Source organism: Moschus berezovskii, chromosome 27, assembly GCF_049115385.1.
Source record: "Moschus berezovskii isolate FMDL1 chromosome 27, NW_MosBer_1.0, whole genome shotgun sequence".
NCBI lineage: Eukaryota > Metazoa > Chordata > Mammalia > Artiodactyla > Moschidae > Moschus > Moschus berezovskii.
Genome location: NC_142486.1, coordinates 5,442,493 through 5,461,214, shown reverse-complemented (window position 1 = coordinate 5,461,214; position 18,722 = coordinate 5,442,493). Strand labels below are relative to the sequence as shown.

General features: G+C 47.8%; 1 protein-coding gene across 2 annotated transcripts; it reads right to left on the bottom strand.

Annotated features, from left to right (window-relative positions):
• Positions 1-577: 577 nt before the first annotated feature.
• On the bottom strand, positions 578-18,449 carry ZSCAN25 (zinc finger and SCAN domain containing 25). Of its 2 annotated transcripts, XM_088832995.1 has the most exons (7): positions 18,215-18,449; positions 16,515-16,636; positions 15,234-15,650; positions 13,452-13,653; positions 12,761-12,852; positions 11,095-11,221; positions 578-9,736 (listed from the first exon to the last, which is right to left on the bottom strand). In XM_088832995.1, the coding sequence occupies exons 3-7, from the start codon at positions 15,618-15,620 to the stop codon at positions 8,904-8,906; spliced, it is 1,641 nt and encodes a 546-aa protein (XP_088689121.1). In that variant the 5' UTR covers positions 15,621-15,650; positions 16,515-16,636; positions 18,215-18,449; the 3' UTR covers positions 578-8,903. The 2 variants fall into 2 exon arrangements, with proteins under 2 accessions (XP_088689121.1, XP_088689122.1); XM_088832996.1 differs by lacking the exons at positions 16,515-16,636; positions 18,215-18,449 and having other exon boundaries at positions 15,230-15,450.
• Positions 18,450-18,722: the final 273 nt, after the last annotated feature.

The window sequence follows — 18,722 nt, the reverse complement described above, 5'->3', positions numbered from 1 at the left end:
ACGAGGGAAGCAGCAGCAGGCAAAGCAGCAGATACTAGGTGACTGCACCAGGAGAAATGGATGCACTGAAGAAATCTTTGTGAAGCACTTTACTAAGCTAGGCATTGTGCTGAGACATAGCGATAAATGAATTTCTGATTCCCTCCTCCCCCAAAAAATCTTCTAGTGTGAAATTAGGATGTAACTATCCTTGGTGTTTAAGAGGTTCCTGTGTCATGGCTACCAGCTGAGAGTCGTAACAGCACTTCACTAAGATCATGACTTACTGTTCATTTGTAGGACCATCTTGCATCTGCTTTGGGCCAGTGGGGGAAAACTTCAGGATTTATTCAAATGTTTCAACAAGTGCTCTGGTGCAGCCACTGTCCCACGTGACGATGGAGCAAGCTCTCTCAAAACAGACATGCATATTACCATCTGAGGAGTTGGGTAAAAGGAAGGTACTAGTGGGAAACTGCTCCATCCCTAAGTACATTTCAAGCAAGTTTCCTGGGCGTCTTTGATGTCAGGGGTTTTCAGACGACATGTGGAGAGTCTCTGCTGAAAAGCACTTTAAACAATAAAAAAGGAGGCATAGTAATATTTTTCAGTTTATTTGAGCAAAAATCATTCCAGACACAGGAGGCAGGAGCAAGACGTCTACAGTGAAGACAAGGAAGAGAAGTGAGTAAATTGAGAGACTGTAGTTTAAGGCTGCCGTATACAGGAAGTCAAGTTGGCTGTTTGTGATTGGCCATCCTTTTCTATTTTTTTAACCTTGAGGCATTCACAGGCTTACGTTTGGGTTTGCTCATATAGGCTGCCAAGGCATTAGAATTACCTCTAACTGCCTCCTTGTCTAACTAGTTTAGGACATGAAGGATAAAAACCTCTATCCTGAACCTCCTAGGATAGCCTTCACCTCGAGCACCGAGTGTGGCAGGAACACACGCATCCTTCCACTACCCAAGCTGAAAACAGCAAAATGAGCGAGCGGATCTGATTGACAGCTGAGTGCCACCCAGAGAGCAGAATCCCCTGTGGTACCATGGAAGGCAAGGGATGTTCTAAGACAGTGGACCTGGTCCCCTCTAGATCCCCTACACTGAATTTTTTTAATCAGCTGCCATTATTCCATGAGAAAGTGATCTTCTAGAGTCAAATACCACATGACCAACTTACCTGCCCCACTGCTCCGGGAATTTCCTAAAGTAAGCACTTCAACATAGAGATGTGACCAGTACCATGTGGGATTTACCAGGGAGCTACAAAAAAACGATGCAATGAATTGTCTTCTGCATATTTATCTTCTTGTTAGAGGTGTGTTGCTGCTGCTGCTGCTAAGTCATTTCAGTCGTGTCCGACTCTGTGTGACCCCATAGACGTAAGCCCACTAGGCTCCCCCGTCCCTGGGATTCTCCAGGCAAGAACACTGGAGTGGGTTGCCATTTCCTTCTCCAATGTGTGAAAGTGAAAAGTGAAAGTGAAGTCCCTCAGTCGTGTCCAACCCTTAGCGACCCCACAGACTGCAGCCTACCAGGCTCCTCCATCCATGGGATTTTCTAGGCAAGAGTACTGGAGTGGCTTGCCATGGCCGAGGTGTGTATTCAGAATAAATTCACATGTAATTTTGTTAGATATAATACTGCTAAATTCCCCTCACATAAAGTTGTACCATTTTGCGTTCGGGTCAGTGGTGCGTAGAATTCCTTTTTACCCACAAACTCATCAAACACATGTACTTGGGCTTTTGAAGTATGACCAATCTATAGGATAAGAAATAATATCTCAGTGTAGCTTTACTTGGCATTTATTTCATGAGTGAAGGTGAACACCTTTCCATATGTTCAAGAGTCACTTTTATCTTTTTTGTGAATTCAAATTTGTTCATTTTTCCATGCAATACCATCTTTATTATATGCTAGATTTCCATACAGAGATGGGTCTATTTCTGAATCTGTATTCCACTCCATTAGTATATCTGTGCTACCACCACACTGTTTTAACTCTTGGTTTTTCCATCTCTTATTTTCCATTCTTTTCATCAGCACCTTAGTCCAGGCGGCAGGAAATCCTAAAACTAAAGACTGGGAAAACCTAGAGGGAAGACTGGTTCTCAACAATAAACTGTTCATCGTCCATTCTGCTTCTTCCTGTTCAGAGAACCTGCTGAGCCCTTCCACAGAAGTCCATGAAACGTCCAGATGATAGAGATCAGGTTTTCTCAAAATTTTCAGACATGGATATGGTATAAGACTCAAATAGCTCCAAATTGTGGGACTCAAGAAGGCAAATACAGACTTCTACTATCCCTTTTTCCAGTCTTTGTCTAAAAGCTCATGCACCACCTTCTCAATAAACACATTTTTTAAACAGGAAGGGGAAATATGAAGCCAGCTCTTGCATCTGCCGTGTTTCCTGGTCTCTGGCCACAGAGACCATGAGCTGTGACTAGTGCACACAGCAGTGAAGACAATTTACTGGCCCCTCTGTGCTCTTCCATCTCCTCAGTCCCTCTGCTTCTCAGGGTGCAACACCAGCATCACCCACCCCTTCCACCTTCACTCTCCCAGCAGTTTAAGTTCCCAGAGACAAACACAAGGAAGATGACAGCCTACCCTCCCCACTTCCTAACAAATGTTTACTGTAGTTTTTTATTGAAAGGTATCAGCCCTGGGAATGGGTTGCACAAAACCAGTCTAGAAATATGCCCCTCACTAAGATAATAAAGCAAAAAAAAAAAAAAAAAAGGCAAGAAAGGGATAAGAAATTGTAAGAAGCCCAAGTGAGCTGTTCTGACTTGTAGAACTGCTAGGTGAACTGGATGTCCCTGCAGATGGCATGCAGCAGTTACAGATGACTGCCAGGTTGGGGGGCCACTGAGGGGCACCATGCTTCAGTGCTCTTTCCTCCTAAGGCACACTCGAGAGACTTCTAGCCATGAAAAAGGTAGAAATCCAGGGCTTCCATCCATTCAAATATTTATGTCTACTGTGGGCCCTGAAGACTTTATTATGCAGGCAAAAATGTTGGCACTGGCTGCACTGTGCTTCCATGGCCCCCAACACGCACCTGCATTCACTGGGGACAGTGAGTCCAGGCCCAGCTCACTGCTGTGTGGAGGCTCCCTCCACAGCAGGTGCCGGCCCGAAAGGAACCCAAAGCCACCAGTCAGGCTGCCTGTGACAGATCCCAGCACCCACCCTGAGACTCAGCTTCACTAGCTCTTGGCTCTGCCTGGCAACACTGCACTTAACCCCCATGATCTCTAGTAGCTCCTTTGTTTTCTAGAAATAAGGCCAGGGGTCTTTAAGGGTAAAGGCCTTAGAAGCCCAGTCTTTTCTTCCAATAGCTAAGCCATCTAATTCACTCCAGCGCTTACCCTGAACCCTAAGGGCAGAGATTCTCAGCCAAGATCAATTTTGCCTTCAGGGGACATTTGGGAAGGCCTGGAAACATCTTTAGTCGTCACAACTGTCATCTAATAGACTGATAACAAGGATCCTGCTAAACAGCCTATGACCCACAAAAAAGCCAGGGCAGCCTCCAAGACAAAGAAGTGCCTGGCACACAGTGAGAACAGTGCCAAGGCTGAGAAACTCAGGCAAAGTTTACAAGAACAAGGAGACGTGTTTTGGCAGCTCCTTTTCCCGTCTCAGAAGTGGATCCAGACAACTTGTGTTGCAGGGTGAAGGCGATGGGATGAGAAGCCAGCTTATTTTTTAAGAAACAAAGGTATTCCTACTTTTCCCTAGCACAGTCAGCCTGCAGACAACATTCACCCTGGCATAGATTTTGAGAAGCATTTTTTTTAATGCATTAGCCCCCCAAGACAGACCTTAGGCAGAAAGTTATTTGGTCTGTTAACGCCCAGGGAATAAAAAGGGGTTTCTCTTACAAAGGTCATACCCCTTAGGAGCAGCAGCCTTTCTCACCACCACAGCCGGCATGGCACACACAGCTACGCCCTGAAAGCGCACCGCCTTAGCCCAGAGTGAGGGAACTGCAGACACCCTGTAACACACAGTGAGGGCTAAATATAAAATGACCAAGTGTCCCTGTTTGCCCTGGAGTCCCAGTTTACACCACTGTCCTGACATAATGCATTTTTTATTAAAAAATAACAATAACTGATCATTTTCATGGTGATCAGTTTAGAAGAAAAGCCACTAGATCATTACTGTGAAGACAGGTAAATAAAGGAAGGAAGAATCCAGTATTTCCTCTCCTCTGTGAATGGTATGAGTTCACAGATACAGCTGTGAGGCATCCCAGGTAATAAATGAGTGAAATAAATGCATTTAGGCTCTTCCGTTCAGTTCAGTCACTCAGTCATGTCCAACTCTTTGTGACCCCATGTACTAAGTATGCCAGGCCTCCCTGCCCATCACCAACTCCCGGAGTTTACCCAAACTCATATCCATTGAGTTGGTGACACCATCCACCCACCTCATCCTCTGTCATCCCCTTCTCCTCCTGCCTTCAATATTTCCCAGCATCAGGGTCTTTGCAAATGAGTCAGCTCTTCACATCAGGTAGTCAAATTATTGGAGTTTCAACTTCAACATCAGTCCTTCCAATGAACACCCAGGACTGATTTCCTTTAGGATTGACTGGTTGGATCTCTTTGCTCTCAAAGGGACTCTCAAGAATCTTCTCCAACACCACAGTTCAAAAGCATCAATTCTTTGGTGATCAGCTTTCTTTATAATCCAACCCTCACATCTATACGTGACTACTGAAAAAACCATAGCCTTGACTAGATGGACCTTTGTTGGTAATGTCTCTGCTTTTTAATAGGCTGTCTAGGTTGGTTATAACTTTTCTTCCAAGGAGTAAGCGTCTTTTAATTTCATGGCTACAGTCACCATCTGCAGTGATTTTAGAGCCAAAAAATAAAGTCAGCCACTGTTTCTCCATCAATTTGCCATGAAGTGATAGAACTGGATGCCTTGATCTTAGTTTTCTGAATGTTGAGCTTTAAGCCAACTTTTTCACTCTCCTCTTTCATCAAGAGGCTCTTCAGTTCTTCTTCACTTTCTGCCATAATGGTGGTGTCATCTGCATATCTGAGGTTATTGATATTTCTCCCGGCAATCTTGATTCCAGTTTGTGCTTCCTCCAGACCAACATTTCTCATGATGTACTCTGCATATGTTAAATAAGCACGGTGACAATATACAGCCTTGACGTACTCCTTTTCCTATTTGGAACCAGTCTGTTGTTGCATGTTCAGTTCTAACTGTTGCTTCCTGACCTGCATACAGTTTTCTCAAGAGGCATGTCAGGTGGTCTGGTATTCCCATCTCTTTCAGAATTTTCCATAGTTTGTGGTGATCCACACAGTCAAAGGCTTTGGCGTAGTCAATAAAGCAGAAATTGATGTTTTTCTGAAACTCTCTTGCTTTCTCCATGATCCAGCGGATGTTGGCAATTTGATCTCTGGTGCCTCTGCCTTTTCTAAAACCAGCTTCAACATCTGGAAGTTCACGGTTCACGTATTGCTAAAGCCTGGCTTGGAAAATTTTGAGTATTACTTTACCAGCATGTGAGATGAGTGCAACTGTGCAGTAGTTTGAGCATTCTTTGGCATTGCCTTCCTTTGGGACTGGAATGAAAACTGACCTTTTCCAGTCCTGTGGCCACTACTGCTTTTTCCAAATTTGCTGGCACATTGAGTACAGCACTTTCACAGCATCATCTTTTAGGATTTGAAATAGCTCAAATGGAATTCTATCACCTCCACTAGCTTTGTTCATAGTGATGCTTCCTAAGGCTCACTTGACTTTACATTTAGGCTCTTAACATTATATAATGAGAAACAACCAGACATGCCACCATCTGTAGTATGCTCTTGCCAGAATGTGAAACATGAACCTGACTAGCCTTCTACACCTGTAGTTTTTAATCAGATGGCAGAGAACTATATTTAACTATGCCATGAGTATGGAAGCAATAAAATTCAGTATTTGAGAAAGTCCACAGGACAAATAATCCAGTTGTTTTAACGAATAAATTTTAAGGGGAAGGGACTTCCCTGATGGTCCAGGGGTGAGGGCTCTGTGCTTCCACTGTAGGGGGCATGGGTTCAATCTCTGGTTGGGGAATTAAGATCACACAAGCCATGCAGCATGACCAAATAAAAAAGAAAAACATATATCAAGGGGGAAAAGATATATCAGACTTAGAAGACAAGCAACAAATTACAATTTATGGATCTTACTTTGATCTTAAAGGAGCTTTTTAAAAATCATGTGGTTTCTTTTTTAAGTGCATTAATTGGGAATTAAGGAACTATTTAATTTTTTAGGTATGATAATAGCAATGTGGTTTTTTTTTAAGAATCCTTAACATTTAGCAGTATACACTGAAATATCTATACACAACATTTGAGATTTGCTTCAAAATACTTCAGCTGGGGAGGAAGATGAAGAGGAGGATGGGGCAGAAATGAAACAAGATTGGCTATGCAGAAACAAATGGTTAAAGATAAATGATGAATACATGAGGATTCATTTATATATGTTTAAAATTCTCTATTCTAAAAAAATTCCTAAATAGAAAAATACAGAAAACAATTTGGCATTTGAATAGCTATCAAAAATAAGGTTTCTACAACTCTACGGGAAAAATTTTCCTTTTGGGACTCTTTGGAGGAACTGTCAGTAAACTTTGGTCTCACAGCAAACAAAGGAGCCCACGCAGGAAGACAGCAAGTTCTAACTCTTACAGAAGCTCCCTTTTGAGATCCCAACTAGTTGAAAACCCAGTGTATGCTCAGAGAATCTGTCATTTAATTCAGGTAAACAGAAGGCCACTGATGAGCAACTCCAAGCCCATGCTGGCCCCATGCCCCCTACACACCTCTTAGAAAAGACCAAACTCGAGTCAGGTCAGCCCCTATGTCCTACAGACTAGAAGCCAGAGGCTGAGGGAAGCCTGTCATTGGGTTTGGACTCCAGGTGGCTATAAGCCTTGCCTGGCTTCTCTGAGGCATGGGGCAGAAAACAGCTGACTCTGCATCTGGACTCAACAGTGCTGGGAAATAGCAGTCCAGCATCTCAGAAAGTGGACGTCTCACAGTACTCACAGCCTCACAGGGACAACTGAAGGGCCAGGAGGTCTTCTGCTGAATCAAATGTAAACACCACCATTACCTGCCAAATGAGTGATAAAATCATGTGTTTCAAATTGGAGTGAGTAATGCAACTCTCTGTATTAAAGTCATTACCATTTATCAATATCCCACTTACAATGGAAAATGTGGGGGGGAAACCCCAGTCAAAGAAAATATTATTAAGAGGCACCATGAGACAAATCACATCTTGCAAACACAGGACACAGTCCAAAGACAACTAACTTACAGTCCCATCAGAAGACTAACTCACTCAGCAGCGGCGTCCGAAGGCACTGCAGCATGGTCTGGGCTAGTTAGGCAGTTTTCAGAAAGTCCAAGAAAAAGGGAAACCCTTTAACGATGGCAAAATAATATGAGAGCTTAAACGCAGTTACAGATAATGCATCTTCTCATTTTAAAAAAAATGTATTTAATTCCTAAAAACATCTCTTTTTTTCCTAAATTAGCATTCATATAAAAACAGCCAGCTACCGTCTCATCATCTCCAGGTGGCCTGAGGATCCCAAGCGCCTCTCAGATGACAAGGACCGAGGTGCACCGAGGACAGAGATGATTCGGGAACAAGAGGTAGGTGGTGGCGAATGCACTGCAGGGCCAGAGCTGACAGGACGGAGGCACAAGCCCAGATGCCCATGTCCAGAGGGTATCTGGGAGTATCCACAGGTTCCACCTCTTATTTCTGAAGATCAAATACGTTCACTAACACGTAAGCTCCCCAAGGACAGGGACTCCCCCATTTTATTTACTAACCTACCTCAAGCACCCAGAAGAGTCCCTGGCACACTGTCAGGCCTCAATAAATATTTGTGGAATGAGTCAAATGAGAAAACAGGGAAGTGCATTTTATATGCTGTAAAGTGCCATCAATAAAGTATTAATTACCCGTTCATCTTTCAGACTCATTTAATTAGAACTTCATTCCGAAGTGAATTTTTTTTTAAATACTGTTTAGACAGTGACCAAAAGCAAAATATTAATTTCCTAACACATGTGTGGATAGCTGTTTTTGTTCAAGGAACAGTGGAATGGGAGAAACTACTAATGAGAGTAGGTGAGAGAGGAAGGGGCCACAGAGAGAGTAAAATAAAGGCGGATGCCTCAGCAACCCAGCTGGGGAGAGAGAGATCAGGAACTGGGCAGGAGGAACGGAGAACTTCCTCTCACTCAGCACTCACTGGGAATGGAACTCAGGGTGCTCTGCTTTATTAACAAGTCTGCTTCCAGAGCCTGATCCCACATTCTGGGGCAATGAGGTCTCAGCTGTCTGGTCATTGGACTCCCAGTGCCAAACACACGTTAGGTGTTCAATAAAAATTTGTTAAACAGAAGAGAACTGGGGGGAGAGAGGGAATCAGAGCCTGAGCTAATGATCTTGCAGGGACACAGCCCTCAGGAAAATGAGGTTCAAGCTGCTGACAGGTAAGATTTCACCACGAGGACCAGATTCGCTCAGGAGGTGGACGTGAACATCCATGGAAGGAGAAAAACCTCGACCTGAACTGAAACTTGGGCCATCACTTCCTGGAAAGAAGGTTAAGAAGTGCTAGCACCAGCTGGGTGAGAGAGGTGGCACCTCAACTAAAGCAGGCCTGTCCCTTAGCCAGCGTCTGAAACGAGGGATAAGAAGAGGCGTCAAAGGGCCTCTCCACACCCAACACTCCTGACACCTGCAGCCCTTCAGGGAGTAACAGTGGGTACTTCCTCCCTTGAGGTCTGCCTCCACTGGTGGTCCCGGAAGATCCCGCCTTCTCCATGAGCCAAAGGGGGGCAACCGGGCCAGGCGCCCTCACTGCCCCGGGGGCTCCTGGCGGTGCTGCGTCTTCTGATGCCGGTTGAGGATGGAGCGCTGGTTGAAGCTACGGCCACAGGCCGGGCAGCGGTACGGCTTCTCCCCAGTGTGGATCCTCTGGTGCCGGACCAGCCGCTCCCCCTTGCTGAAGCGCTTCCCGCACACCTGGCAGCCATAGGGCTTCTCGCCGGTGTGGGTCCGCCGGTGCACCGCCAAGTTGGCGTTCCTGCTGAAGCGTTTGCCACACTCGCAGGTGTATGGCTTCTCGCCGGTGTGGGTCCGCCGGTGCACCTGCAGATGCTGCCGGCGGCTGAAGCTCCTCCAGCAATCCGCGCACTGGAAGGGCTTCTCGCCTGTGTGGCTGCGCTGGTGGACCGCGAGGTGGTGGCGCTGGCTGAAGGTCTTCCAGCACTCACCACACACGTGCGGCCGCCGGCCCAGGTGCGTCCGCTGGTGCTTCAGCAGGTACTCGCGCAGCGCAAAGCCCTTGCCGCACTCCCCGCAGCTGTACGACTTCTCTTCCTCGTGAGTCCGCTGGTGGCGGACCAGATTGGAGCTCCGACTGAAGCCTTTCCCACACTCAGGGCACTGGAAAGGTTTCCAGAAGGAGCTGTTGGTCTGGAGGTCATCGGGCAGTGGGGCGACACTGTGCTGGGGCAGGAGCAGCCCTGGCACGTTTCCCAGCGAGCTCCCGGCCTCCTGCTCGCATGGTCTTCCCAGCTCCGGGCCCTGGAGAGCGGCCTCCCCACACCGCTCTGCCGGCCCGCCAGCGAGCTGCCCCTTGGGGTCTGCCAGCTGGGTCTTTGCCTCCTTGTCCTTGCTCCCCAGGCCTACAGGACAAAGGAGATACAGACCGACGCTGAAGAGGATCTGAAGGGAAACTTTTAGTCAGAACTTGGCTTCTAATGTGTCCCATTAACAACTACCAAAGACCTCTGTGCATTTCACTTGCTCTGACTCTAAAACCAGACATTCCTTTACTTCTTTCCACCTGTTATGGACTGAATGTTTGGGTTCCCTCTAAAATTCACAGGCTGAAGCTCTCAGCCCCCTGGGTCTGCTGTTAGGAGGTGGGGCCTTTGGACCCTAATTAGGTGAGGGTCTGGGGGTGGAGCCCCCAGGATGGGACCATGTCCCAGAAGAGCAGAAGCCAGGGCTGGCTCTCTGCACACAGGGGTCATGTGAGCAGGAGCCCTTGTGATGGATTAAAGGCCTTATAAGAAAGGAGGAAGAGACACGAGATCTCTCTCCCTCCCTCTGCCACATGAGGACCTGGCAAGAAGGCGACTGCCCGTGAACCAGGAAGAGGCCTGCGCCAGACAACAAATGTGCCAGCAACTGGATCCGGGACTTCCCAGCCTCCGGAACTGGGAGATATTAAATGTCTGTTGTTAAAGCCACCCACTTGGTGGTATTCTGTGACAGCAGCCCAAGCTCAGACCATCTCCCTGCCTTCTTACAGAACCATCTACTAAATTACAATGCCCTCCCTCTTAATTTCCTACTAAGTAACCCTGTGCTTTCCTTCAAAATCTGACTCAGTGCCATCCTCTCAGGAACATACCTTGATTTCTCCCCACTGTGAGTCTCATCAGCACATGCATTCAATTGGCACTGTTTATTCCACACTTACTCACACACGACCTTGTTGCACGTGCTGCTCTACAGTCGTCCAGATGTTCAGCTTCCCCAGGATCACAGAGCTGTTCCAGCAATTTTTCCACATCTTCCCTCAGCTCACTGTCCCTGCTCACACTGTGCCCTCCACCTCACCCTGGTTTATTACCCTGGGTCTCTGGGAGCCTGGCACAGGGACTGACTCAGGGGAGATGCTTCATGACTGCTGGATGGGCCAGTGAACACAGCTGTCTATACCAAGCCACCTCAACATCAGCACATTTATTAGGAATGAAACGCCCTTCCACAGGTCCTTCCTTTGTTCCCTCTTTTACTCTCTCTAAATTAAGAGAATAATTGGTTACATAAGATCAAGAGGAAGGGGAAAAGAAGAGAGGAGAGAGATACTAGGGAGCAAAGAAGCCAAGAAAGAAGAGGGAAATGACAAGTCACACTTAAACGTGAAAGTCCTTTCAGGCAAGGCCATTAAAAGAGAAAAGGAAAAAGGACATTTAATGCTTTGTGATTTGACAAAATACGGAGGAGACAGCCAGCATTTCTGATGTCTTACCTGGAGGTGAGACCCCGCAGTCCTGGGGTTCCACATACTCCCCAAAGCAGTCTATCTGGGCTGGGGTTACGTGCCTCCACTCCTCCTCAGGGAAAGCCAGGGCCATGTCTTTAAATGGGCCCAACCCCTGAAACAGCACAGGAGATGGCTAAGGATAAAGAAATAATCCCAAGGCAGGAGCAGCTGAAGAGCAGACACAGGGGGGCCACACTCCAGTGGAGAACAGAGCGAGACGATGGAGGAACCAGGGCCCCAGACGGCTCCAAAATGAGACTGGAAGTGCCTCCCTCTCAACAGTTTAATGGCAGAGAAGTGATGCACTTGTCTGAGGCACTGTATTGAATCTTTGCTGCAGCCACTTTGGCTGGTACCCAATAACCACAGCCTCCACTTTCCACTACTCAATCACCTCCACTACATCCTCATATTGGAGGGAGATGGGGGCTGCTATTTATCTCCTCATGTAGAATCAATTTTCCCTCAGAGATAAGCAAACACTTGGGCAGGCCCTGTCTTAAGAACAACGCCACGTTAAAATGAATGTGCTGCTGTCATGACACGGTAAAGAAGAACACTTGTGGCAGGAGGAGAGAGTCTAACTTAATTGAGAAAAAAATGTTGATGTCTTCTTCCTCTCCTCTAAATGTCCTTGGAAAACAGAAGCAGGAAACAGCACAGGCACCAAACCTTGCCCAAATACTGCTTTAATGAGATCAAACGTGAGTCACTTCTTTTTTTTCTGCCAAATGATAACTTTCCTTCTACAAAGAACTCTTCACTTTAAGATCTGATGTCCCTTTCAGAAAGCTGTCACACTAGAAACCCCCCCACCTCCCTGGGAACACTGGGCATGCCATGGGAGACACTCACACCATGACAAGACTGCCTACCTGTGCTCTAGGGACCCCATCTGTGGCAGGCTGAGAAGTGCTAACAAGGTCAAAACTCCTGGTGCAGGCTTTGGAGGGGCCAGAGAGACCATTCCACTTGGCACTGCTGGGCACCCCCACCTCTGAGGCAGCAACACTCCTGCTGACAGGAAGAGCAGCCACAGACAGACCCATAGAGGCTATCCATAGAGGGCTACTGATCTCCTGGCCACCCACCACAGCCTAGATCATGCCTGTGGGGTTCCCACCAGTAATGGCTTCCTCCTCACAAATGGGCTTCCCGTGTGGCTGAGATGTAAAGACTCTGCCTGTCAATGCAGGAGACACGGGTTTGATCCCTGGGTTGGGAAGATCCCCTGGAGGAGGGCGTGGCAACCCACTCAAGTATTCAGTATTCTTGTCTGGAAAATTCCATGGACAGAGAAGCCTTGATGAGCTATAGTTCGTGGGGCTGCAAAAAAGTCGGACGTGACTGAGTGACTGAATAACACCACAGTTACAAAGTAATACTGAGGTGACTGAGAAAAAAAAGAAAGTAAAGAGTAATACAAATGAGTGAACTGAGCCTCATGCCTAGATCCTAAGGCATAAGGCTCAATCCAGATTAATAACTGATGATAGTCAAGTGGAGAAAACGAAACTGTCACATCCATCAGGACGAGAAAGGAAGAATCACTCAACTCTGTGCAAAGTGCTCTGCTGTGCAGAGAACTCTTGAGGAAGGTGCGCCTTATTCAAAGCAACCTTGTGATCCCTGAAGGGCAGGCACAGCTCACCTGGGATCCAGCCGTCAGGAAGCTGGCTGCCACCTCCTGGTCTCTGGGGCTCACTGCAGGGAGGCCAGCACCAGCCTGAAGGACTGGCAGAGCTGAGCAGGAAAGGAAAACAGGAGCAGGATTAGCACTGTCCTGCAGCAGCTCAGCCACAGGCTCTGCTGCCCGACACACAGAACCCCGGGAACCATAAGGAGACTCCAGACACATCAGGAATGGATGTACCCCACTCTGTTCTCAGCTGGAAAGAAGGGCCCAACCCAATACGCACGGCCCTTCAGGACGGTTCATGCTCCCAAGTCACAGGTTCACAATAACCCCTTTGAGATTCAGCAACACAGTAAAGTCACCTGTTACTTTCAGGGATTTGGTTTATCCACCCACTTAAAAAAAAAAAAATCCCTACATGTCAGCTACATATGCCCTGGCGCTCTCCATATTAAGGATGTGAGGGGAAGGAGAAGAAATGACAAGAGAGCGTGATCCCAGATAGCCCTGGCAGAAACTGAGATTGAGCTATAGGAAACAACTTTACTGCATCTGTTTCCTACTGAAGTCAAGGAGGAAGTCAGGGAAATGCAGAACTGCGCCCACAGGTGCCTTAGTCTGTCAGCTGAGGGGTCTATAAGGGAAAGGGGAACGCGGGGTACAAAGCAGTTTTCTGCGCCCTATCTTCTTATTGCTTGCATCTTACCCTGCTCCTGGAAGGCCTGCGTCCCCTCTCCAGGGTCCTGGCTGAGCTGCTCCTCAGCGCCTCGGTCAAGGCCTTGGATGCCTTCCCCGTGGGACATCCCCCACTCGGGCTTGACCTCCACGGGCCCCAGGTGGACACTTGGTTCCCAGGGGTCTCTGCAAAGTGCTGTCTCCTCCCGCTGTCCCTGCACATGGCACGGAACCTAAGAAGAGTCCCCAATACCTGTTAGAACGAGGCCTGCGTAAGGCTTTCATGAAAGCCATTCCAGCTGCTGGGGCACAGACAAAGCAGCTCAGCTCTTACCAAGCACAGCAGTGAAAAGGTGAAAAGGAAGCTAAAACTGCCTTCATCAGGCTCTGAGATCAGATACTTGTCTGTATCCATGCCATTTGACGAGAGTCCCTTCAGCTCATCTTGGTACTGATCACATTCCACCATGAACGTCACAGAGAGATAGTATCATTTAATTGAGAACTTTAGCCCAAACACACATTAGAAAAAAACATTCCTCAGTTAAAGATCGGAGAAGGCAATGGCAACCCACTCCAGTACTCTCGCCTGGAAAATCCCATGGACGGAGGAGGCTGGTAGGGTGCAGTCCATGGGGTCACCAGGAGTCGGACACTACTGGGCGACTTCACTTTCACTTTTCACTTTCACGCAATGGAGAAGGAAATGGCAACCCACTCCAGTATTCTTGCCTAGAGAATCCCAGGGATGTGGGAGCCTGGTGGGCTGCCGTCTATGGGGTCACACAGAGTCGGACACGACTGAAGTGACTTAGCGGCAGCAGCAGCAGCAGTTAAAGATGCTGAAAACAAAAAATACAAGGCCTAGACTGTGCAGTGAATTAGTGAGGAAAAAAACTGTTCTACAAATAGCAAGGAAAACCAAAACCCACAAAAACGGACCCTTCCTGGTCCACTTTTAAGCTCCTACTAAAGACGCAAAGAGTCGGACACGACTGAGCGACGGAACGAAACGAACGAAAAAAGACAAAACAACTGTCTTAGACAACACAGGAAGTCAGGGTGACTGCTGTGGGAAAGGGGAGGATAAACTGAAGGAAGGTTGTTACCTGCAAGCAAAACAGTAATGTTCAGGCCTGCCCTCTCTTTCCTAGACAGCCAGCAGGAAACTGTACCAGAGAGGGACAGAGACATGACCAGAGTCCCGGGGAAACCTCTGAGGTACAAAGTCACTCATTATGTGAGTCATCTGAGCCAACATCTCAGACATGGAAACGGCACTGCTACAGACAGCACTCCTGACAAAAACTGTTCGCCAAGTAGAATTTCCTGCAAGCCCACATACGTCTCCGCCCAAAGAGGAAGGAGACCCCTGGACCTTTGAAATCCATCATAACTTCCTTCCTTTTGTTTTCATTTTTTGGCCATGCCACACAGCATGCGGGATCTTAGTTCCCTAACCAAGGATTGAATCCGGTGCCCCCTGCATTGGAAGCCAGAGTCTTAACCACTTAACCACTGGGAGGTCCACCACCTTGAACCCAAGGCTCACAAAGGAAAGATGGCCAAGCCCTTGCCCTGATGACCAGAAAAGAAGCTATCAGCCCTTCCACCGGCCCTGCATCCTCCCTGGGAATGGCTTTCCTTCCTGAAAACTCCTCTACCCTCCAAAAAGTACTTCTAGTGGCCCAGGAGCAGAGAAAGGAGACTGCATGCTTGTCATCCACGCCCAATGCTTCATCAAACCTCTCGATTCTTTACAGCTTCCCTTCCACATTAACAAAGCAAGACCCAGAACCCCCTTCTCACCCACCGCCTTGGCCTCCAGGGCTCTCTGCGTGAAGTCCTCCACCATGGCCACCAGGGCCTTGCCGCTCTCAGGGCCATGCTCCCAAATCCAGGCGTAGAACTCCCGTGGCAGGATGGTCAGGAACTGCTCCAGCACTAGCAGCTCCAGGATCTGCTCCTTGGTATGCAGCTCGGGCCGCAGCCACTGTCGACAGAGCTCCTGGAGCTCCTTGAGGGCTTCCTGGGGCCCGGCGGCCTCCTGGTAGCGGAACTGCCGAAACCGCAGGCGAAAAGTCTCCGGGCTGGGGTCCTCCCTCATCCTGCCCCATGGCAGCTCTTTCTCTAGTTTTACCACAGGGCCACCTGTTTGCTGCTGAGGCTCTTCTGCCATCCCTGGACGCTCTATAAGCATCTTCACACCCCCTCCCAGAAGACTGAAGGTCTGTAGGGAAGACCAGACAGACAACAGGACAGCATAAATAAGACACCAGGAAGCTCGGGGCATCCCAGTTCTGCCTCTACATCAATAAACATTCCACTGGAAAACAGGATAACGAGACATTTTCAAAAAACTAGACATATATCCTGAGTCATGTCAATTCAACTCAGTATTTGCTAACCCCTTATGTGTGGAGGGTAAATAGAAAACATACAGGATTTAGCTGATACCCACAAATAGCTTAGAGTTTCATGAAGAGGATAATACTATAATCATTCAATGAAGATGTGTTATAACTAGGTCAGTCACCAGGGCCCACTCTTCCAAAATCAAAGACACTATACATTCAACATATATCTATGATTGGCCCACAGAAGCTAGGAACACAAGAGAGAACAAGACAAAGTGCTTGCCCTTTGAAACTCACAAACTGGTGCAGCAGATGGAAAAAAATGTAAACAAATAAATTTAAATAATAAATGAGAATTAGTCCTAAAAAGGAAATAAAGAGGGTGTTAATGGGGACAATCAACTTGCAGAAGGCTTTTCTAAAGAAATGACACTTAAGATAAGAGCCAACAAATGAATGAGAATGAGCCAGTCATTCAAAGAACTTTCCAGGCAAAAGCCTGGGGGCTAGACATTACAGGCAGTCTGCAAACAAACCAAAGTGCAATGTGGCTTCAGAGAGGGACAGAACACAGGGGAAGGAGGAAAACAGATTATCCAGGGCCTGGGCATGCAGTAAGAATTATGGACTTCACTCTTATTATTTTAGTGGGGAGATATATGTTCTTCAAAGGTCACTGCCTGCAAAGTGTCAGCAGAGTATAGATATGAAGGGTCAACAAGGAAAGCTGCACTTACCGTAATCCAAGCAGGAGATAGAGACTTAGATCATGGGGGTGGCAAAGAAGCAGACAGTCAAGGCATTTTGCAGGTAAAACCAATAGCCTTTTTGGTGGCTAGAATGTGACAGTGTGCTCAGCCTAAAGAAAACAACAGAATGATATACATACCATTACTACAATTGATCAAAAGAGTTCCAACTTATGTAGGCTTTACCATTTAGAAAGCATGTGAGCACACACTCTCATTTAATATGGACAACCACCCTAGTGAGTGAGTACTGAAGAAACTGAAAATGTAAGAGGTTAGACAGATGACTGAGGTCAGCCTCTCAAACCACAGAAGTATAGATAAGAAACATGGGAAGCCAAAAAAAAAGAAACGTTTATGCAAGTTCAAGTACTCATGAGAAAGAAGAGACCTGTAGACTTGGGGTAGGGGAAAGGAGGGGGAATCGCCTTAAATGTAGCAGAGAAGAAGTGAATGGCAGTTAAGTTAGTTCAGTCGCTCAGTCGTGTCCGACTCTTTGCGACCCCATGAATCACAGCACGCCAGGCCTCCCTGTCCATCACCAACTCCCGGAGTTCACTCAAACTCATGTCCACCGAGTCGGTGATGCCATCCAGCCATCTCATTCTCTGTCGTCCCCGTCTCCTCCCGCCCCCAATCCTTCCCAGCATCAGAGTCTTTTCCAGTGAGTCAACTCGTCACATGAGGTGGCCAAAGGATTGGAGTTTCAGCTTTAGCATCAGACCTTCCAATGAACACCCAGGATTGATCTCCTTTAGAATGGACTGGTTGGATCTCCTTGCAGTCCAAGGGACTCTCAAGAGTCTTCTCCAGCACCACGGTTCAAAAGCATCAATTTTTCGGCGATCAGCTTTCTTCACAGTCCAACTCTCACATCCATACGTGACCACTGGAAAAACCATAGCCTTGGCTAGACGGATCTTTGTTGGCAAAGTAATGTCTCTGCTTTTTAATATGCTATCTAGGTTGGTCATAACTTTCCTTCCAAGGAGTAAGCGTCTTTTAATTTCCTGGCTGCAATCAGCATCCGCAGTTATTTTGGAGCCCAAAAAAATAAAGTCTGACACTGTTTCCACTGTTTCCCCATCTATTTCCCATGAAGCGAATAGCAGTAGGCATTAATATTTGCCAAGCGTCTGTTAAATATTCTATTGAGTGTTTGTGCATCTAGCTATCCTTCTCAAATGTATTTACATTTTAATTCTATTTGTTTTCTCTGCTGCATCAATTGAGATTTCTCTTTCCTGACTTTCCAGCTACTGAATTTGTTCACCCCACGACTGCATTTACCACATTATAGTGCGAATGCTTATCCGTGTGTCTCCATCTACAAGATTCCCTTTGGTAAAGAAATGTCCTCATTCTGGGGAATTCCCTGGCGGTCCAGCGGTTAGGACACTGAGCTTCCAGTGAAGAAGGCACGGGTTCTATCCCTGGTCTGGGAACTAAGATGCTGTACTGACCGGCCGAGAAGGTAAAAAAAAAAAAAAGTCCTCACTCATTCATCTTTTACTTCTAGCACTTGACAAATAGAAGGCGTCACTTTGTTATTCTTTGAATGAGCTTCTCGTTCTAAAATGACTACTTTTCACTCTTCAGAGTGTTCTGCTTCGGCTCAAGATATCCGGGTTCTAGAGACCTCCCCGGTTAAGCCAACCCTGGCCGGGCGCGACCAACCTCGCTCCTACCTGAGCCGAGCGCCGTGCGGCCCCCCCGGGATCCCGACCCGCAAGGCCTCGGTGCTGCGGGAGGCAGCTCCGGGGAGACGCGCCGCCCTCAGCGTCAGCCTCGCCGCCACCGCCGACGCCGGCAGCAGCCCCACAGCACGGAACCCGGGCCCCAGCCACCTCGGCCCCGCCACTCAAACGCGCCGCCCCTCACAGACCAACACCTGAGGTAGGCTCGCCCCAGCCCGCAGCGAGCCGGAAGTGGGCGACGGACGCGGTCAGACAGGTGCGTTAAGGAGGGGCCCCTTCCGTTTCCTCTCTAGGACTCTCGGAGGCCGGTGCGTCTCGTTGATCCCCCTTCCCCGGGGACCGTTCGGGAGGGACCACCAGAGGCTCCACCCACCTGCCTCCGTTCAGGCCCACCGTCGCCAGGCCCTTAGCGCCTGCGTGCCTTTGCATCTGCACTCCGTTATGGGAAGGACGCTTCTCCAGACACACTGCGAGATAAAGCGCCTCCCTCATGGGACTT